Here is a 19,965-nt window from a genome sequence, read left to right on the forward strand (position 1 = left end):
ATATACACTGCATATGTGATGTTCTTCCGTTTCGGTCCTTCCACACTGTTCAAGCTCCACAAGCTACCCAACATAAAAGTTCCAACTGCGTCATTCTGACTCGTCAAGTTCTTATGCCCACAACATCGGACCGTCTCGTCTGCGGTCCTTCTCGTACACTACCATAGCCGCGATCTCATCATCCGCTTGTCGTTCGAGGATCGTTGCATCTGATCTGCACACCCGCAGGCAACTCTAGCCGCCAGGCACCATCGCCAAGCACGTGATGTCGATTCAACTGGAGTGGTTTTAGTAGAGCGCTTTGCAGGGTTCCGCCCATTCCCCGATGCAGGTCCATGTTTAGACCGGTATCCGGTATTCAGCATCCAAAGAACTGCAATCAGTTACTACACTGTTCAATCCAGATGCGTATAGTCAGGTGACGTTGCAACCATTGACAACGCAGAGGCACCGTCAGTCGAGTATCGCATCATATGGACCAACTGCGGCCGTGTGCTGGTACGCAGAGTCCCGCATTGTCACTAATGATGCACAACTGCAATGTATTTTCGTCTCCTGCATGCACGTAGGCCAAGGCTCGCTTTGGGGTTCTGCGCAACGACTTTCCCGATGCCGTGCAACTACTGGCTGACGTGGTAGACTAGTTTTGTTCCTCAGCGCTTAGCGCAGCATGCCAGCGCCTAGAATAGCATCTCCGCCTCACCACACTGTGTAACCGACGCCTTTTCAGTCAATCATTCTGTATTCATTCTGCGAGCGCTTACCATGGGTGTCAACGACCTCGGTATGCCCCCAATGTACCGTCTCAGCGGTTGCTCAGGCACCGCCCCGACACGGCGGCTGGCAAAGATGCCAATACATATTGGCAGCCTACCAGCCGCCGCTGGCTTGACTTGGATACTTCAACAAAACTTCATGAGGCCAAAGACGTTTTACGAATTTCCTTGAGTCTTTCTCCTTCAATTTCCTTGTCTCCTTTCGCTGCAGGTCCAGCGCTTCCTTGCATCTGCCCTCATGTCTAGATCTCCTAGTGAGTACACTCTTTGACTTGCTCCGATCTGAGAGCATGTAGCTTATGCTCGCGCAGATCTTGTACAATTATGCTTTTGTGCCATTTCAAAAGGCCATGGATACCATCAGTCTTTTTAATATTAGCTTCGCCGTTGCTGGCAGCTCCTACTGTCACTCCTACATCTCAAGCACTTCCTCAATCGCTTCAAGAAAACGTACCATCTTGTGCACAATCATGCCTACGGACTTCGCTGGACGAAAGGTTTCCTGTGGCATGCTCTGGCCAACAAAGTCTTCAGTGTCTTTGCTCTCGTTATAGTACCGCAGGAGAGTCACTTGGTGAAGTGGCCCTAGGTTGTATCTACTTGTCGTGCCCAACACAGGATTCCAAAGACTATCTAAGTGCGGCCTACGGAATATGTCTAGGACAAACATACGCCGTTGTGCCAACCAAAAGTGTTCTCACTTACGTTGTGACATCGACGGCATCGCCATCTTCAACGCAGTCGGCGACGACTCCGACCACAACCACGCCCCCGACCCCGACCATCACTTCAACTCGGCCTACCCAGACTAGTTCGACTCAGTCTGCTTTCGCTGATACTGCCTCATTAATGTCATCATCTACTTCTTCAGCGACGCCGACATCGGCTCCAGTCGCCAAAGCTGCAGATGACAAACCAAGAATGACGCCTGCACAAATCGCTGGGCTGTCAGTAGCTGCAGTGGCTGCGTTCGTCTTGGCTATCGGGCTCATGGCTTTGAGCGTGTGGCTAAGAAGACGGAAAGAGCAGCGAAACACTATGCTTTTCGATGACAAGGGCCGGGGACAGCAGGACAAGGCGTTTTCGACACGGTTCTCGCATTACGTTCCCGTACAAGGCAACTCAGACTCCGCAACGCAGCTTCCACCCGTGCCTGCACCGGCACTCGTTCAGGAGAGACGCCAGAAAGGAGCCCGCCCAGTGCAGCGGCTTGGAGTCGGAACTTCCAACAGCTCGTCCAATTCCTCATTGCCATTGGATCAAATAGGCGTGGCTATAAGCGCAGAGCTGGATGGAAATCATTTAGCTCCAAAGAAATCGGCACCAGCTGCTACCCAGAAGACAATTCCGGGTAATGGCCACCCACAGGCCAGCAATGTTCTACGCCCCATTAGTTCAATGACAGAAGAGACTGTTTTTGAAGAGGATGAACCAGGCTCGCATCGGAGATCTTCGATGATGCCGCCCACGCCTCAAGTTCCAGTCCTACCTATCCGCTCGTTGCAACCCGCTAGGACAGCACCGTATCCCAGCAACAGCAACGCCCGTAAAAACAGCCGAAACTCTGAGTTGTTTCTAGAAATTCCGTCCAACAAGAGAGGACAGCAATCGAAACGGATGATTGTAGCAGAACTGCCTGGGAATAGTGCGCCACAACCTCGCCCGCAGCCCGCGACACGCCCCCGTCTCGCATCGCCTTTCCAGCAACCATCCACAGCTACTTCATATGAGTCCAAAGCTACGACTGCAAGCTCGCGCGACGACAGCGCCTCCGGAGATATCATTGACTATTACTTTTCCAACCATCGAAACCGTGAGGCGCCTAAGGCTAGTCCTACGCGCATCATACGGCCTAAAGAGTCACCCAAAACAGTCGAGATTAGGCAAAAGAAGTCGTCTAGTACGCTTTCTCGGACTTGGACGAACCAGCGTGATTCGTTGTCTAGCCAGACGTCTTTTGAAACAGTCGATCCCAATGATCCGACGCCTGAAGACGAAGACGACCAGAAACAGCTTTCCGACGACAGCAACAATAATGTGCCGCAACTGTCACCGGTCGCGGAATCCCCAATTTCCAATTTGCGGTATCCGAAGGTGCCGCGAGCCTCGAATCAGCTAGTATCACGCAGCCCACAGCAACACAGGTTCCAGAGTCCACACCGAGTCCCGGATGCATCGTCGCTTCTTCATAAACGCAACAACACTCTTCCCCCGCTTCTTCTTGAATCGCGGCCCCGACTTGAGAGTCCGCACCGCGATCCGTTCACATCACCGCCGCGCCGTGTCGTCAGCCCACCTCGTAACAACGGCCGCTCTCATGTGCGCAGCATCAGCGCCGAGTCATGGAACATGACACCCGCCTCTAAGAATAGCATTGATAGAAAAAGCCGTGTGCAGAGCGGATCGTGGGGTAAGAGCCCGGTCATGTACGAGGAGCAGGCTGTGAGGCCTCTGAATGTGAGGAGAAAGAGAGAGGACATGACGGAAGTAAACATTGGAAGAGACGTCAATGTTGACTTTGACGTAGACGGGCTTAAGAGTCCTGTGTGGGTTCCAAGACTGACGCCGAGGAAGAAGGGTGAAGATCTCTTTCTGGAGGTTGGGTGGGGAGATGGTGTGCGAAGGTGAGAAGTCCAACATACACGGAGCGGACGATTGACTTGATTCTTGACTATACATATACCCTTTCATTTGTCTTGTGTATACAATTTTCTAATGTAGGGGGAACTGGGGGCGGAGACTGAACTTTAGACCTGACTGTACTTTTCTTAGCGTTATTTCTATATGTTTACTCATTGTTCCTTGCTCGATTGCACACAGGCGCGCGTGTCGCTATACATGGATCGATTGGTGCTTGGCACGCAGGCTCTGGTTGGTGTTTATCAGGGTATTAACAGGGTAAAATGGGCTCCGAGTCCCGCTTAGGGCTAATTACAACATCAACACCAAACCCCACGTTGTTACAGTCGTCGAATGCGCCCTCGGAGAATAGGTTAAATGACCGGCTCTAGTCCAGAGGAGGGTTCGTCCGTAGAGTAGACCTTGAGCCTCAAACAGCGTCTCGGCCGCGGCGCCGATCTCGGTTGTGTGTCGGCCATAGGCGCCCGGAAGAATTACATTGAGGTTTTTCGTCGGCTTTTGCTCTGGCCGGTTGGCTGAGGGAAGACGATGAAACTGGCCATAGGAAAAAAAACGACAATGGCAGTGGCGGCCGGTGCACTGTGACCCGAATACGGTGCTTCTCGGCGCGTGGCGAAAGAGGGACGCAAGGATAGAGCAGGCAAGAGGTTAGTAAGAGACAGTCAGTGGGCCGGACTGGCAATTGGGGTGTCCTGGCCAGCGCAATTGCGGCTTACTCTATCCGCTTGCATTGGGAAGACAGAGTGGGCTGTGAGTGGGACTGATTGATGTAATCAGGCTGGCTCAAAGGACCCCACCTACATGTCCACTTTTGGTGCATCATATCTGAGGCAAGGCATGACGGCCTTAGCACCCACCCCCACTACCCTACAAAACCTAAACACCGTAGCCCGCTGTCTCCCGCGATCTTCTTTCTTTTCTCTTCCAATTCTTTTTTCATCGACAGTCTGCCCATCATGCCGTACGGAAAGACCGATGAGCTTGCCATCAACACCATCCGAACCCTAGCGGTACGTCTCTCTTACCTCTTGTTCTCCCCCGCTATGCTTGCGCAGCTGCCCCGCTCGCGGCAAGCTTCTCTCCCACCCAGCAAGCAAGCTAGCTCTACAAGCACCGATCATGAATTTGAGAGGCTACCGAACGACTCAATGGCTGACTTTTTGCGTCTTTGTAGGTCGATGCCACATTCCAGGCCAACTCGGGTCACCCGGGTGCGCCCATGGGCATGGCCCCAGTGGCCCACGTCTTGTTCAACAAGTTCATGACGTTCAACCCCAAGAACCCCAACTGGGTCAACCGCGACCGCTTTGTCCTTTCGTACGTATTTTTCTGCCTTTTTACAATTTCCGGTGGCATCCGCCCTCTACGTTGTCCGCCATGTAGCTAACTTGAGCGCAGCAACGGTCACGGATGCATGCTTCAATATGCGCTCATCCACCTTTTCGGCTACGATGTCAGCATTGAGGACCTGAAGAAGTTCCGTGTAAGTACATATATTTTCTATGAAAAAGGCAGATTCTAACTCGTCGCAGCAAATCGACAGCATCACGCCCGGCCACCCCGAGTCTCACGACACCCCCGGTATTGAAGTCACTACTGGCCCTCTCGGTCAGGGTTTCGCCAATGCCGTCGGTCTCGCCATTGCCGAGAAGCACACCGCAGCCGTATTCAACAAGCCCGGCTACGAGCTGATTAACAACTCCGTATTCATGTTCTTCGGCGATGGTTGCGCTATGGAGGGTATTGCCAGCGAGGCTGCTTCAATGGCTGGCCACTTGAAGCTTGGCAACCTCATTGCCATTTACGACGACAACCACATCTCCATTGGTGAGTTTTTGGCGAATTCGGTGAATGGCGATTTGATCTAACTTTTTGCAGACGGTGACACCAAGTGCGCATTCACTGAGGATGTCTCCAAGCGCTTCGAGGCGTACGGCTGGCACGTCCAGCACGTCCCCGACGGTGACTCTGACCTCGAGGGCATCGAGAAGGCTATCGCCGAGGCCAAGAAGGTCACCGACAAGCCCTCGATGATCAAGCTCACTACCACCATCGGTTTCGGTTCCGTTCTCCAGGGTACTGGCGGTGTCCACGGCAACCCCCTCAAGGCCGATGACTGCAAGCAGGTCAAGGAGAAGTTCGGCTTCGACCCCGAGAAGATGTTCCAGGTACCCCAGGAGGTATACGACATGTACCACAAGCACGCAGCCGAGGGTGCTGCTGCTGAGGAGGAGTGGAACAAGCTTTTCAAGAAGTACGGCGAGGAACACAAGGAGCTTCACGCTGACCTCGCCCGCCGTCTGACTCGCGACCTCCCTGAGGGCTGGCAAAAGGCCCTTCCCACATACAAGCCTAGCGACCCTGCGATTGCCTCAAGAAAGCTTTCCGAGTCTGTTCTGGAGGCCATCCACGACGTTGTTCCCGAGCTTCTCTCCGGTTCTGCCGATCTGACTGGCTCCAACAACACCAGGTGGAAGAAGGCCATTGACTTCCAGCCTCCGGATCTCGGCATTGGCGAGTGGTCTGGCCGATACCTGCGATATGGTGTCCGTGAGCATGCCATGGCTGCTGTCATGAACGGAATGTCCGCATACGGAACCATTATCCCCGCTGGTGGTACTTTCCTCAACTTTGTCTCATACGCTGCCGGTGCCGCCCGTCTGTCTTCGCTCTCACACCAGCGCGTCATCTACGTTGCTACCCACGACTCGATCGGTCTTGGTGAGGACGGTCCTACTCACCAGCCTATTGAGACTCTTGCCCACTTCCGTGCTCTGCCTAACATGATGGTGTGGCGCCCAGCCGACGGAAACGAGTGCTCTGCTGCTTACTACATGGCGCTCACCTCCAAGGGCACGCCATCCATTCTTGCTCTTACTCGTCAGAACCTGCCCCAGCTTGAGGGCTCAACACTCGAGAAGGCTATCAAGGGAGGATACGTTGCTCTTGAGGACAAGGACGCCCAGATCACCCTCGTTTCCACTGGTTCCGAGGTTTCTCTCTGCCTTGAGGCCGTCAAGACCCTCAAGGAGCAGGGCATCACTGCCCGTGTTGCTTCGCTGCCTTGTTTCGAGGTCTTTGACGCTCAAGACAAGGACTACAAGCTGTCGGTTATCCCTGGCGGCATCCCATCGCTCAGTGTTGAGGTCATGTCCACCATGGGTTGGGAGAAGTACTCTCACGAGCAATTTGGTCTGAACCGGTTCGGTGCTTCTGGCCCATACAAGGAGGTCTACAAGGTAAGAATAATCGAATATTTAAAATGCTTGAGACAAATGCTAATGCCCATTACAGAAGTTTGAGTTCACCCCCGAGGGCATTGCTAAGCGTGCCAAGGCCACCATTGACTTCTACAAGGAGGTTAAGCCTCTGCGGTCTCCTCTCGACCGTGCTTTCCAGCAGCTTATCTGAGTGTTTGATAGCGTAGGGTTTGGTTCTGGGGGCAGAGGATTCGAGCATAGCCTTGCGATGAGTGACGAAATTAATAAGCGGCAGCCCGCTTGAAGAAAGATATCAACCAATGTATAGAATTTGATTCATTTGACAAAAATCTTTGTGTGTAAACTTGACTTGTATGTGCTTGTTGTGATGAATTTGGCCCATTTTCCCTGCATGACGCAAAGGTCCCTGGTGGTGATGATCGGCGGGCGTTCCCCTCGGCTCCGGCGCCGCATGGTCAACTTTTTGCGACATCATCGCCGCCATCACCACACACGGCTAGCATGTCGCGGTCCGGCAGAAGCAATGTTGCTGCTGCGAGTAGTAGGGAATCGCCATTGTCAGGTGGTATCTTTTCTGTCCCTGCGCCGATAAAGCAACTTTTCGACCAATTCCCGCTCCTCACATACCCCGTCAACGAGTTCCCACAGCGAGCACCACAACACCACAATGCACATGTGCTGTACGTCTTCACTACAGAGGAGGGTGCTCTTCGAGAGACACCATCCTACAACCCAGCGTGCCTGAAATGGCAGGTCAGTACATGGTTGCGCATTCATTACCCCACCACAGGCTCACCATGTCGCAGGCATATCTCAAGTTCTCCAAGATACCGTTCCAGATAGCCTCAGCAAACAACCATGCGTCTCCAAGTGGTTCTTTGCCATTCGTCCTCCCCTCGTCGGATTCAACCAAGCAATCACAACCTGTACCGTCCAATAAACTACAGCGCTGGGCAATGAACAATAGCGACAAGGCAATTGAAGAGCCAGGAGATGCGCAATACGAGGCATACTTGAGCCTGATAGACCACCGGATACGCAGAGCTTGGGTACGTCTGGCTAGAACGGAATGCTTGGGCTACAACTAACATATACTAGCTCTACGCTGTGTATCTCTCCCAGAATTTCACCACCATTGCCGAACCTCTGTATATCCTGCCGACCTCGCGCAACCCGTTTGTGCGTCTCGCAATATCCCGCGAACTGCGCCTAGCCGCCGAAGCCGAACTCGCCAAGTTCTCCAGCATCATCAGTGACGAGACATTATATAACCAGGCAAGCGAGGCTTTTGCTGCACTGGAAATGCTGCTAGGAAAGGACGATTGGTTCTTTGGAGCGCAGAGGCCGGGCTTGTTCGATGCGAGTGTTTTCGCATACACACATTTGCTATTGGATGATAAGCTAGGCAAGGGGTGGGTGGACACGCGGTTGCGCGACGCGCTAATGGCATGTAAACGCCTGGTCACGCATCGAGAGCGGATTTTGGCCAAGTATTTTGAGAAGTCAACATAGACCAGAGGGATTGTATGTACGCTTTACGACCTGTAATATTAACAATTAGATGTGAATGCCATGCAGGACACTGCTGGTACGTGTGTGGATTGTTTGGACTCTATCTTGAAACAATCGGCTGTGATTAGATGAAAGGCAAGCAGATGGCTAATGTTCGTTACTAGTGCGAGCCAGAACACGACAGAGGGCGCAGATGTGAGTCATGTCACGGGAGCCTGCACGACATATTTCCCGATTAGGCAATTCTGAATACAAGTTCAGCATAGACAGGGCGCGGAGAAGATTCATTGGCTAAGAGACTACAACTATATAGATGGTGTCAGGCACCCATCCAACACGACGAAAACAACGACAACGCAACTCAGGCTCTTTCTCCTCGAACCTATCTATACTAAGATCGAAGAAAAATGACAGAACCAACGACCGTCGATATGACATTCGACACTTCCCTCGTGGATGTCAAACCACCCACCATTGACGCAAACACATCTTTTTCAACTGTGGAATCAGATCAAGCAAGTACATCTACCGTCCAGCCACGACCCCGAGTACCAATCCACCACGTACCCACGCAAGACGCATACAACCAATGGGCCTCTCAGTACGATTCCGACGGCAACATGCTCCAAGCCATCGACGATATCGAACTCACCACCTTCCTCCCCTCTTTCCTATCACAAATCCCCAATCCCAATCCCGCCCCCTCTTCCATAGCAGAAAAAGAACAAGTCAAACTCCGCATCCTCGACCTCGGCTGCGGCACCGGCCGCAACACCCTCAAACTCCTCCAGCACTTGACCCAAAGCCCTTGTTCCAATCCGAGCAAAATCATCGGCATCGACTTCTCTTCAGCCATGCTCGATATAGCCCGCTCAAAACTCTCCCCTTTCGCCGTAGAAACCTGGGTCTTGCACTGCTGCGACATGTTTTCCTCTTCACCCTCCTCCTTAACTATTGATCCAGTCCACGCCATCCTCTCCACCCTCGTCCTCGAGCACATTCCGCTCCCAACTTTCTTTTCCACCCTCTCTTCCTTACTCTTACCCTCTGGTGTAGCTCTGATTACCAATATGCACCACGAGATGGGAAGGTTGGGTGGACAGGCGGGGTTCGTGGATGTTGAAACGGGGGTTAAGGTGAGGGGAGCCAGTTTTGTGCATGAGGTTGGCGAGGTGCTTGAGCAGGCAAGGGAGAGTGGGTTTGAGGTGGTGGGGGTGAGGGAGAGGGAGGTTAAGAGGGGGGATTTGGATGGCGGGGTTGTTGGGGGGAGAGGGGAGAAGTGGGTTGGGGTTAAGGTTTGGATGGGGGTTCTGGTGAGGAAGGTTAAGTGAGTGTGGGAGGTGGAAGAGAAGGAATAGTTGTGGTGTTTGTTGTTGCTGTTATTTTGAAGTGGGATGTTGTAGTGTTGATACTCGTCGAGTTTTTCTCTGTGCTAGCTTTTGAGTTTCTAGTCATTAGTTGTGTTGGTATGACATTCTCGTATTAGATCTCAATGGAAGATATATTTTGTAGCTTTTAGTTTTCCACATCACCACAAAGTATACTTGATTTTCCCCTTAGCTGTAACTCAGATCTTATACCTTACGAAGTGAGATTCCAAAACGATGAGCCCATGAAGCAGCGAGCATACCTTGAAACAAACAAACATGCAATCTAACTTCAAGTATGATTGCCGTATTATTAAATACAAGACCGCTGAACACAGGCTTCATGCAGGGATCCAGCGTTGACCCAATCAAAAGTCATCATGACGTCAATTACTGTTCATACTGTGATACTACCACGGATTCCTCCGTGACAACAGTGAACAGTCTGAAAGATACAATTGTCAATTCAGCCAGCAGAAAGACATCAGTTGATCTTCAAGCAATTCCAATACTACAGCACCATGGATTCACTCCCGGTAAACAACAAGACAGCCGGCGAAGCAGAAAGCACATACAACAAAACACTGGAAACGGGTGCTGGAGCAACTCAGGTAATTTTGCAGTCCAAAAAAGGGTTCTTTTGCGACATAGTATTTTTTTGACTGATGAATTTGAACAGAACTTTGCTCCTGTAAAGCGCGTCTGCGCCCACCTCAACGCCTTCCACGCCTATGCCGACGATCCCAAGCGCGCTGCTGTGGAGGCAAATCACTACTGTGCGCATCTCAACGACGAAGTGCGGCAATGTATCCTCTACGACTCACCCGAGCCAGGCGCCCGCATCATTGGTATTGGTGCGCACACCCCTCCCCACCCATCCCCTCTCTACTTGAAAGTAGGAGTAGTACTGACTAGCTAATCTAGAATACATGATATCCCCGAAACTCTACGCAACCCTCCCCACCTCGGAGCAAACCCTCTGGCACTCGCACGTCTTCGAAGTAAAATCCGGCATGCTAATCATGCCGCGTCCGTCCGGTATTCCCGAAGCCGCCTGGGAACTCGCCGAGAACCGGGAGATGGAAGAAGTCGTCCAGCTGTACGGCAAGATCTACCATTTATGGCAGACGGACCGTGGTGATAAGTTACCACTGGGCCCACCACAGCTTATGACGAGTTATACGGCTGCGGAACAGATGCCGGATTTTGAGGCGAGGATAAAGGAGAGGGATGAAAGGTTTGGGAGTGATTATAGTAGGAAGAAGGGGGTCAGGGAGTATATTGAGGTGCCAGAGATTCATGAGAATGCGGATGCGACGTGGGCGAAGGGTGGGGTAGGACATGGAGGCGCCAGCGAAGGAAGTGGGTGAATGGCGTGCGCGAGGCGTCGGGATCGGGTGTGCGCCAGGAATTATAGCATTGGGGGTATCAATGTCCCCTCTCCTCTCGATAGGGGCGTGGTTGTCAGGCGTGGTGCTTTTCTTCCTGAGATTTGGGACCTCGCCCCCAAACGGAAACCTCGGATATCAAACGTGGGTTCGTCGCATCATGGGCCGGTCGTGTTTGGAAGAACCTCGATTTTGGCCGGGTCAGGCTTTTCTCGTCGCCCCAGTAGTTTCCCCAAGACGTCCTTTTCTTTGTTGTCATCTTCTTCTTCGGCGTCGCTCGTGCCTTCTGTGTCGCTCTCCGCTGCGTTTGGGTCTTTCTCTTCCAGCACGCCGAGTCCGAGATCCTAAGTCGTGTTGGTTAGCAAAAAAAAAACTTTGAGACTTGTCTTTTGCATCTTCTTTTTTTGGTTCTTGACAAACAGGCATAACACTCACCATCTCAATGTACGGCTCGCCTTCTTGCTGGTCCTCGGCATCTAGCCTCCTCAATGTACCCGCCCGCTTCTGTGCCTCGAGCTCTTCATTTGCAGCCTTGAGACGCGGCAGGAAGTCCTTGAGAAAACCTCTGATATCGGGGCCCATTTCAGCCTTGGTCAGCTTCATGATGGGTTTTGTGCCTCTGTTTGCGCGGAGGTTGACGACGCCATCTGTGCCTTTTGCTTCGTCTAGCTCCATTTCTGTGTCTTCACCGTCGTCGTTTTCGTCATCATCGTCTTCTTCTTCGCTCGAGCTCTCGTCGCTGCTGGGCTCTTCGCTAGATTCAGAGAGCGTGCTGTCCGTGTCTGAGGTGCCATAGTCGCTTGCGTTTGTCACCGTATCGCCGATAGCGTTTGTCGATGCGAGCGCGGATTGTGACGACATGGACGGCGAAGAGGTGGGCTCGTTAGAGAAGCGCACGCTCTTGGTGCGATGCGGAACTGAGTCGTGCGTGTACTGTGCCATGGCTTTCTTCGGCAGTATTAATCAAACAGGGTCGTGACCTTGGCGAGTGTGTGAGAGAGGGGCTATACGAAGGAGAAAGGTAACACGGGTGTTGTGTTTAATACAGAATGAACGGCCCAAGAAAAAAGTTGTGCAAAAGTTCGGGCGCGCGCCGCTGGACCATTCTTTCACGGAACGGGTGCGCCGAACGTGCGCAAAAAGATAGACCGGCGGCAGGATTGCTACGTCACCCCGCCCGCCTCGCCTTGCCTCGTCTGCCCTAGCTAGCATACTTCAATCGACAAAGATCAGCATTACATATTTACTTCTGGGGGAGGTCTGCCTATAGTCGGTATGATCCGAATGCATATCGGATGGAGGTGCATACCGACGCCGGCCGTGTGGCTTGTTACGTTGTACGTTGGCCTGAGGCTGCAAGTCTATTCCCATTGGTGTCAGCAGGGGTCTTGAAACGGGGTCTTGAAACGTAGTCAGAGCGGGCGTCTGCATGGATGACCTTCTCTCTCCGGTCGAGCTTCTTTAAAGAGTCCCCTATCTTGCCTTACAACATATTCACTTCTTCCAACGTCTTCTCCGCCAGTCCTTTATTTTTGTCTGCCGAGCTGTTGTTGCTGCTGAACAACTCTTCACGTACGAGTAAACTGTCGGTGTGTACGGAATTGCCCCTCTTTCAGCTGTTCGACAAGCATTACCATCGGGGTGTCAACCTATTGCTGTTAGGTTACAAGAGAAACGTGCGGACTAGTGTTAGGTATGTTTTAGGTTTCCTGTCATTCTTTTAGTCGACCACTTAATCCCCTCAATTCGCTGTCTCTGGCTATTTGTCTGTCAAGCGTGCTTGGCGGAAGCCTGGTGTAAGGACTTTTGTCCCGACAGCCTTGAGATGTCTGATAACAGTCATATATCTTCCTCAGCCATGGTTTCACCATGAGTTCCTTATACGTGCAAGTACCTACATTTCCGGGTTATCTTCACGTGCTGTCCGATGACATGTCTACACCACCACCGTTTCAGGCGTTGCGGCGTTTAGATGCCTAGGCGGAAACGTAAGAGCTTTGCAATTGCTCACCCTCAAACATCTTTCTGCCTTCAAACCCAGCAACCAGTCCCAGGTCTGCCTCGCATTCAAGTTACGGATATTTCCAACCTTGGCCATGTTTCACGGCACATTTCATGTCTATTCGTTTTGTCACGATTTACCTCCATTACTTAACTGCTAACTCTGCACAGAATAGGATTCCTGCTCGCTACCACATTTTAGTGTCTCTTCTCTAAAAAGTCTCTACGCCACTAAGCACGGTGTACCTTAGCCAACAAGGTCACGTAAGAGTCTAAGATTGATTTTGACCATATATCAGCATTTCAAGAGGAATCCCCTTGAGCCTACGTCGTTCTATCACTTAATTCATTCAACAATCATTCATCATGGCTAGTCGATTCCCCGCGCTCAGCACCTCCAACCTCCCCGCTGCATCTTCTGAAGAGCAGGCAGCAACCGCATCGCCCGCACGTGGAACCGCTATGCTCAACAACATCTTCAAATCGGTGCGTGTTCCCGAATTCCGCTTCAAGTGGGTGTTCTGGGCCGAAAAGGGGCAACAAGCACCGCCCAAAGACAAAGCGGCGGCATCGGAAGAATACCTCACACGCCCCAAACCTCTGGGTGATCAAATTGTGTCTGTCAAGGAGTTTTACCAGCATTTCAACAACATTCCAGTTGAGAACCTCAAACTGCGCGACTCGATACATCTCTTCCACTTGGGCGTCAAGCCAGTATGGGAGGACCCACGAAATACGCGCGGAGGAGCATGGTACTTTAAAGTCAGCAAGGACCTCGCAGCGCAATTCTGGCACGAGATGTGTCTGCTTGCTGTAGGTGATGTGTTGCAAGGAGCCGTTGAAACGAAGCGAGCTTGTAAGTTCTATTTCCAGCCATTTTTTGTCATTGTAAACTTTACTGACTATGCCAAGCTTTCAATGATGACATTTGTGGCATTTCATACAGCGTTCGTTGGAACGCGGTCCAGATTGCCGTGTGGAACCGCGATGCAGAGAACGAGGAAGGTCGCCAGAAGCTACTGGCGGTTATTCTCGACAAGATTTCTGAGGAGCTGCGGCCGAAGAAGGAGGATAGCTACTGGTACAAGGCTCACAAGGAGCACAAGGGCTTCATTGAGCAGCAGTGAGCGGATTATGTGCAGGCTGTGGATGACGGGAGAGCATTCTAGGATTGGCATGAGATAAATTCAAGAGACCTTGAATTGTTGCATATTTGCATAAGACAATCGGCGTTTGCGAATACATTATTTTGAAGTCGTTTTTAGCTGCACCCGCGCGACAATATTGGGGGTGCCTACAGCCTCACTTGCGACCCCGCCTTTCAACTTTACCATGCGCTGCGGATTCTCGGAATCAATTGCAAACTGCTATGCGCTCACACAAACACCTCGATAATAGCTTTTCAATGCTCTGAAATACCAATCCACATTCCCCATCTGATTCAAACTATCCGTCAGGCAACGGTCATGGTGCGCCAATCACGAGCATGGTTCGCCGCAAAGCACAGGCCACATGTAGAAGCATCATCCACTTCTCATAATCCTCCGCACTCGAGCCACTGCCGCCTCCCACCATCCAGTCGTCCCCCTCTCAACCGCCCAACATGGCCGCGATTCCCACATCCCTCTTTCGCTGGGTCGTCCCCGCCGCCATTGGCGTCAGCGTGGTACAATCCTCCATCTACGATGTCAAGGGCGGTACCCGCGCAATTATCTTCGATCGTCTGTCCGGAGTCAAGGAGACTGTCGTCAACGAGGGCACACATTTTCTGATTCCATGGCTGCAGAGGGCCGTCGTGTTTGATGTCCGGACTAAGCCGAGGAACATTAGCACCACGACGGGAAGTAAGGACTTGCAGATGGTTACTTTGACACTGAGGGTGTTGCACCGACCGGAGGTTAAGCAACTGCCTAAAATCTACCAGGTAAGGATGCAACCACGAAAAAGAATATCCTGGCTTTTTGGAAGCAATTATTTGGGATCAAGATGTTAATAGACTATTAGAACCTCGGTCTTGACTACGACGAGAGGGTCCTTCCCTCGATTGGAAACGAAGTCCTCAAAGCCATTGTCGCCCAGTTCGACGCCGCAGAACTCATTACTCAGCGAGAGGCTGTGTCAAACCGCATTCGCGCCGATCTACTGAAGCGCGCCAACGAGTTCAACATTGCGCTTGAAGACGTCTCCATCACACACATGACGTTTGGCAAGGAATTCACCAAGGCGGTTGAAGAGAAGCAAATCGCACAGCAGGAAGCAGAGCGCGCGCGATTCATTGTAGAAAAGGCAGAGCAGGAAAGGCAGGCCAATGTTATTCGCGCAGAGGGTGAAGCCGAGGCAGCGGATACGATTAGCAAGGCTGTGGCAAAGAGTGGTGATGGCCTTGTTCTGATTAGGCGGCTGGAATCCCAGAAGGACATTGCGCAGATACTGGCAAGGAACCCGAACATCAGCTACCTGCCTGGCGGGGCTGCTGGCAACGGCGGTGGGTCAAGTGGCGGCAGCTTCCTGCTGGGCCTGAGGTCGTAGATGGAACGAATGCAGATGAATGACGACGGGGGTGTGTGGAAAATGCCTAGCCGGCGTAACACCGGCGTATGGCTGCTGTACAATATACTAACCACGGGCATGATAACACTTCTCTACCAAATGTGAATATAGTCTCCTCTGTGTTTCGCCTCTATTTTTGTTTCCTTACAGCCTGGTAACAGAAAGACAAATCTTATCGCCAGAGGCGCATGTCAGGTTGTGGCCTGCCAAAATTGTCATTTTCCAAATCAAACGCTATCACTCTTCTTTTTGATCGACATGATGGGTGATGGGCGAGAGACAGGTCAAAAGTCTAAAAACGTCACGAAGGTTTTGCAACAAGTTTGACGCAGTCAAGACCACACCAGTCGTGAAGTATTACAAAGAAAAGGAAATCCTCAGGCTCCTTGGCCAAAACTTCCTTGGCCTAAACGTACATACTCAAATACCATGTTTCCCTTTTGGCTTACCACATCCACTCACATCTAGAACCCCATATCCCCACCCATGTATTCAAATTACAAAAGCAAAAACAGAATGTAGAAGGCAAAGCGAAGAAAAATCCGCAAAGATTCCCCCAAAAAGGAAAGAGAAAAACAGGTACCAAGTTGAATCGTTCCAGAAATTGTCATTTTCTCAAACTGTAATGTTTTGACACATTGTCCGCCTCAGGCGCCTTTTTTTGGGTATTGCCGGTTTAGGGGTTGGTTGCTTTCGGTCGCACGAGTATCCGAAACCGTGTCTCTTTTTTTCCCCAGAATAAGTCGGGTTCCTGTTTAATGCGAGAGAGGAGTGCGTGGAAACATGCAGCCGAATCTATTCTCCCCCGTTCTCCCCCGCAAACTCGCTTAGATACACATAGATATGTATGCAACGAGACAACCTTGTGGATTTGGGTAAGAGAGAGGTTTGTGATTTAGGGAAAAGGGCCGGTCTGAGGACTCGAGGTTTGGAAACTGGGGATTAAGGTTTGTTCAAGGACGGAAAAGGTCACGTGAGTGTGGTGATGGGAGGGATTGCGAGCCAATGATGTGGCGGAGTTGGTTGTGGTGTGTGTTGCAATGCCTGTTTCGGAAAGGAAAGTAGTGCACAGGCAAGCACGAGCAAGGCGTGATAAAGTGGCGCGGTCGTTACAATCCCAGTCGCAGATCCCGAGGGGAACGACAGAACGAGGGCAGCTTTCTTTCTCGTGTGCACGACTCAGGTTGCTGTTTCTGAGTGTCACCGATGCATTAAAACATAGCGCTGGGGTGTTGAACGAAGGATGATTCCCAGGCAGCGACAAAACAGCGGCGGTCGGGGGATACGTGATGGGCTAGTAGTGCTGGGCTGTTCGTCATGAGGGGTTTGGGCATGAAATTTCAACAAAAAAAGAGCTGCGCCTCTTCCTGGACGGGATGTGTGACTGCGCTGGTTTACTGGGGTACGAAAATGATAGGGCGAGAGGTGGTATTTCGTGTAGCATGGATGCCCTAGGCAGTCGGTGAGGTGGCTGTGCATGGGAGCAAACTTGTAATGCAGCCAATCAGACGAGCTGTGGCCATGCAGCGTGGCTTGACAGCCTAGAATCCGCCCTGGCAGGCTCACCGGCAGGCGCTCTCAGCTTGTAGCATTCGTGAGCGGCGCATTGTCGACTGCAACTATAATACTTTATGGCAACCTTCGCGAGGGGCGAAGTTGTTCAGTACACGTCTCCCTTCTTACCCCATACGTACGTAAACGAAGATACACATACTTACGCCCTTTTCGCTTAGCCATGGCTGTTGTTCAGCAGCAGCGGTGCAGCAAGCAGACGAGTATCATCCTTACCCTTCGCATTCTGCTATTTGTCAAGCAGCTTCGTCGACGTGTCGAGCCGCGTGTGCACAATGGCTCATCAATCGACTCGGGCAGACTTGGCATCAGGCTATTCCGATCGTCGGGCGAGTCGCACACGCCGGCTTCGGCTGCTCCCGCAAGTCGAAACCTGGCTGGAGACAAGGTGCAACAGTACGTTTTTGGAAGCTTTTGTTTGGTTTCATCTGGCTCACATGTGCCGGCCCTAGGATGCTCTGCACACTCGACGGCAAAGTCGGTGCTAGTACAGGAAACGCTTTTTCGGTGACTGCGAGTAACAGCGCCCTCTTCCTCAAACACAGCAATGCGGCGATCATCGAGGGGCGTTCCATGAACGAAACTATCCAGCTCTTGGCTGCCGTGCACGGCGCCATCAACGTGCTTGCAGACTGCCGCCGGCAGTATGGCGACGAGTGGCTGCTCGCCCAAGGCCTCGATGCAGGGCTGGTGCTCGACGACAGCTTCATTGCCAACTACGAGCACTTGCTGCTGCGCCTGCAGACGGACCTGGTCGCGGCACTGTCGCGCAAGGTGCTTGACGAGTTGCTGCGGGGTGGGCACGACAAGAAGCAACGCAAGCTGCTGGGCTGGTTCGCTGAATTCGCCGAGAAGCCACAGGCGCTGAGCACATCGTTCCCGTGGACGATCAAGCCGTCGCTGGCAGTACTGTGGGGAGTGTGCTGGATGTTCTACGAGTGCGCCGGTCAAGGACAAGGACAGGGACAGGGACAGGGCGAGGAGCAGATGAACAACGAACGAGCGCGAGTGCCTCTCGACTGCGTGCTGCAAAACATATCTCTGGCGTGGGATAGCGGTGCATCGTCCGACTGTAGGTGTTGCAAGCTTCTTTGGGGTTGTGTCTACTACACAGCCGGCGGCTTACACGTCGAGGCTAACGCATTGTAGATGTCAGTCTGGGCCGGGCGTTGATTGGCTCTCAGGCGCAGCAGGACGCCTCTTTGCATGCACAAGCAGCAAACGCGCGGGTGGATCTTGGGCACAGCGTGTTCCAGGCACGAAACACGGAAACCTGGGAATCCGACTTTGGGTCCACGGGCAGGCTGCCGGCCTTGGTGGAGAGTCAGGCAGGGTCAAGGGCGGCCACAGAGGCGGTTGCAAGTAAGTGCCTAGTTAGTCACAGTCGTGTGCTGTCCCGTCTGTGTTTGACTCACGCCTGCTCTCGACACCCGGGTTTCAGCCTGGAAGCATCGCGCACCACCTGCTAACTAATCCAGCCCACCAAGATACTTATTACGCCCATGCCGCCCGCTACTACCAGCCAGTCCAGCCCGTTAATTTGTATTCGCCTCATAGTCCAGGCTCTGCTGCGCCACTCACGGCCTATCCGCACCTTGGCAATCTCCATCATCCTAACCATCCTACTCACTCTTGGCACCACTCCGCGTTGCCACCTCAACTTCCTCCGCGTCATCTGATTAACACTGCGCATAATCCGACAATCAGAGTCACCACCGTCCCGGACGACGACTTGTTTGCTCCGCCACAAACAGGCTTCGCGTCGCCTGCTATATATCGCCAACCTGAGGCCCCCCTCAACTTGAACTCCCCCTACTACCACCACTACTCTCCCTCCCTTTTCAACATGACTGATCTCGCCCCCACCCCCGCCACTACTCTGCCTGCTCCCCACGAGCACAAGCGCACTTCCTCAGTCAACTCATTACTCGGCGACATGCCTACTCCAGTTAGCCTGAGCTGTCCGCGATCTCCCATCATGACTTCACCAACCACCGGAGAGCGCAGACAATCACTGGCTGCCAGCCCCCCAAGATCCCACAGCAGAGGTTTGTCCGTCGACTCCTCGCAAGATGGTGACGACGACGGATCTCTACGGAAGAACCACAGCTATAAGCGCGCCGAGGAGCCGCCGCGCAACGAAGACGGCAAGATGGTCTGCAAGCACCAAGAGTGCCAGGGCGTCTCATTTGATCGCAAGTGCGAATGGAGGTAAGTTTTGTTCCCCGCACCCCAACATTATTACTTGAAACCAAAGATTACTAACCTTGCTTACAGCAAACACATGGACAAGCATGATCGTCCCTACAAATGCAATGCCAAGGGCTGCGAAAAGCTCCAAGGATTCACTTACAGCGGTGGTCTTCTCCGCCACGAGCGTGAGGTCCACAAGATGCACGGTGGTACTAAGAAGTCACTTTTTTGTCCGTTCCCCGACTGCAAGCGCAGCTCCGGCGCCGGCTTCACGCGGAAAGAGAATCTCGCTGAGCACATCCGCCGCGTCCACCGGAGAACGTCAATGTCAGCAGACTTGCACGGACTCGTCATTCGCCGTGACATGGTTCGTCGCGAGATTGAAGGCTCGCCCATCCGTGAGTCACATGCTCCAGAGTCACCTTACATCCGCCCCATGGAGTACCGCGAGGAAGAGGACCTCACCATGAAGCGCAAGCGTGGTGCCTCTGACTCTGAAGTCTCTGAGCGCGACAATGACGAGATGCGCTCTGAGATCAAGCGGCTGCGACAGGAGAACGAGGAAAAGGACTCGCGGCTCAAGCAGCTGGAGCAAGCCGTTATGGCGCTCCAGCAACAAGGCCGCAGATAAATGTTTAGCAGATTTGGCCACTGGGTTTTCTTTCTTTTCTTTTCTTTGAGGAGTTTGATTGATCACTGCATTGGGAAAGGAGTTTGGGCAACGGTTCGGTTCGCCCCCTTTTTA

At 52.5% G+C, this 19,965-nt stretch overlaps 9 protein-coding genes across 9 annotated transcripts; 8 read left to right on the forward strand and 1 right to left on the reverse strand.

Moving 5' to 3' along the window:
- Positions 1-1,697: 1,697 nt before the first annotated feature.
- COCSADRAFT_88161 (uncharacterized protein) lies at positions 1,698-3,404 on the forward strand (the record flags this gene model as incomplete). Its single annotated transcript, XM_007701402.1, has 1 exon — positions 1,698-3,404. The coding sequence occupies one exon, from the start codon at positions 1,698-1,700 to the stop codon at positions 3,402-3,404; it is 1,707 nt and encodes a 568-aa protein (XP_007699592.1).
- Positions 3,405-4,170: 766 nt separating this feature from the next.
- Positions 4,171-6,965, forward strand: COCSADRAFT_36437 (uncharacterized protein). Its single transcript, XM_007700977.1, has 6 exons — positions 4,171-4,426; positions 4,591-4,733; positions 4,815-4,899; positions 4,949-5,243; positions 5,295-6,655; positions 6,711-6,965. The coding sequence occupies exons 1-6, from the start codon at positions 4,373-4,375 to the stop codon at positions 6,825-6,827; spliced, it is 2,055 nt and encodes a 684-aa protein (XP_007699167.1). The 5' UTR covers positions 4,171-4,372; the 3' UTR covers positions 6,828-6,965.
- A 152-nt stretch (positions 6,966-7,117) lies between these two features.
- On the forward strand, positions 7,118-8,238 carry COCSADRAFT_36438 (uncharacterized protein). The gene is made up of 3 exons (XM_007700978.1): positions 7,118-7,390; positions 7,444-7,686; positions 7,736-8,238. Exons 1-3 carry the CDS (start codon positions 7,139-7,141, stop codon positions 8,147-8,149), a joined length of 909 nt encoding a protein of 302 aa, XP_007699168.1. The 5' UTR covers positions 7,118-7,138; the 3' UTR covers positions 8,150-8,238.
- Positions 8,239-8,462: 224 nt separating this feature from the next.
- Positions 8,463-9,676, forward strand: COCSADRAFT_36439 (uncharacterized protein). Its single transcript, XM_007700979.1, has one exon. It carries the CDS (start codon positions 8,557-8,559, stop codon positions 9,478-9,480), a length of 924 nt encoding a protein of 307 aa, XP_007699169.1. The 5' UTR covers positions 8,463-8,556; the 3' UTR covers positions 9,481-9,676.
- A 361-nt stretch (positions 9,677-10,037) lies between these two features.
- On the forward strand, positions 10,038-10,886 carry COCSADRAFT_160084 (uncharacterized protein; the record flags this gene model as incomplete). The annotated part of the gene is made up of 3 exons (XM_007701403.1): positions 10,038-10,127; positions 10,196-10,370; positions 10,441-10,886. 3 exons carry the CDS (start codon positions 10,038-10,040, stop codon positions 10,884-10,886), a joined length of 711 nt encoding a protein of 236 aa, XP_007699593.1.
- A 176-nt stretch (positions 10,887-11,062) lies between these two features.
- On the reverse strand, positions 11,063-11,765 carry COCSADRAFT_160085 (uncharacterized protein; the record flags this gene model as incomplete). The annotated part of the gene is made up of 2 exons (XM_007701404.1): positions 11,063-11,248; positions 11,340-11,765. The coding sequence occupies 2 exons, from the start codon at positions 11,763-11,765 to the stop codon at positions 11,063-11,065; spliced, it is 612 nt and encodes a 203-aa protein (XP_007699594.1).
- A 1,506-nt stretch (positions 11,766-13,271) lies between these two features.
- Positions 13,272-14,032, forward strand: COCSADRAFT_88767 (uncharacterized protein; the record flags this gene model as incomplete). Its single annotated transcript, XM_007701405.1, has 2 exons — positions 13,272-13,761; positions 13,818-14,032. 2 exons carry the CDS (start codon positions 13,272-13,274, stop codon positions 14,030-14,032), a joined length of 705 nt encoding a protein of 234 aa, XP_007699595.1.
- Positions 14,033-14,419: 387 nt separating this feature from the next.
- COCSADRAFT_181053 (uncharacterized protein) lies at positions 14,420-15,789 on the forward strand. The gene is made up of 2 exons (XM_007701406.1): positions 14,420-14,829; positions 14,910-15,789. Exons 1-2 carry the CDS (start codon positions 14,509-14,511, stop codon positions 15,432-15,434), a joined length of 846 nt encoding a protein of 281 aa, XP_007699596.1. The 5' UTR covers positions 14,420-14,508; the 3' UTR covers positions 15,435-15,789.
- A 1,401-nt stretch (positions 15,790-17,190) lies between these two features.
- Positions 17,191-19,851, forward strand: COCSADRAFT_170918 (uncharacterized protein; the record flags this gene model as incomplete). Its single annotated transcript, XM_007701407.1, has 5 exons — positions 17,191-17,423; positions 17,480-18,099; positions 18,177-18,389; positions 18,506-19,238; positions 19,305-19,851. 5 exons carry the CDS (start codon positions 17,191-17,193, stop codon positions 19,849-19,851), a joined length of 2,346 nt encoding a protein of 781 aa, XP_007699597.1.
- Between the last annotated feature and the right edge of the window lie 114 nt (positions 19,852-19,965).

Source organism: Bipolaris sorokiniana (genome assembly GCF_000338995.1).
Source record: "Bipolaris sorokiniana ND90Pr unplaced genomic scaffold COCSAscaffold_6, whole genome shotgun sequence".
Classification (NCBI taxonomy): domain Eukaryota; kingdom Fungi; phylum Ascomycota; class Dothideomycetes; order Pleosporales; family Pleosporaceae; genus Bipolaris; species Bipolaris sorokiniana.

Excerpts from the sequence above, each read along its gene's own strand:
- COCSADRAFT_181053 (XM_007701406.1), top strand. The coding sequence starts at position 14,509 with ATGGCCGCGATTCCCACATCCCTCTTTCGCTGGGTCGTCCCCGCCGCC. Across the intron at positions 14,830-14,909 it reads AACTGCCTAAAATCTACCAG|AACCTCGGTCTTGACTACGA; the intron begins GTAAGGATGCAA and ends ATAGACTATTAG.
- COCSADRAFT_36437 (XM_007700977.1), top strand. The coding sequence starts at position 4,373 with ATGCCGTACGGAAAGACCGATGAGCTTGCCATCAACACCATCCGAACC. Across the intron at positions 4,427-4,590 it reads ACACCATCCGAACCCTAGCG|GTCGATGCCACATTCCAGGC; the intron begins GTACGTCTCTCT and ends GCGTCTTTGTAG. Across the intron at positions 4,734-4,814 it reads CGCGACCGCTTTGTCCTTTC|CAACGGTCACGGATGCATGC; the intron begins GTACGTATTTTT and ends ACTTGAGCGCAG.
- COCSADRAFT_36438 (XM_007700978.1), top strand. The coding sequence starts at position 7,139 with ATGTCGCGGTCCGGCAGAAGCAATGTTGCTGCTGCGAGTAGTAGGGAA. Across the intron at positions 7,391-7,443 it reads CAGCGTGCCTGAAATGGCAG|GCATATCTCAAGTTCTCCAA; the intron begins GTCAGTACATGG and ends ACCATGTCGCAG. Across the intron at positions 7,687-7,735 it reads ACCGGATACGCAGAGCTTGG|CTCTACGCTGTGTATCTCTC; the intron begins GTACGTCTGGCT and ends AACATATACTAG.
- COCSADRAFT_36439 (XM_007700979.1), top strand. The coding sequence starts at position 8,557 with ATGACAGAACCAACGACCGTCGATATGACATTCGACACTTCCCTCGTG.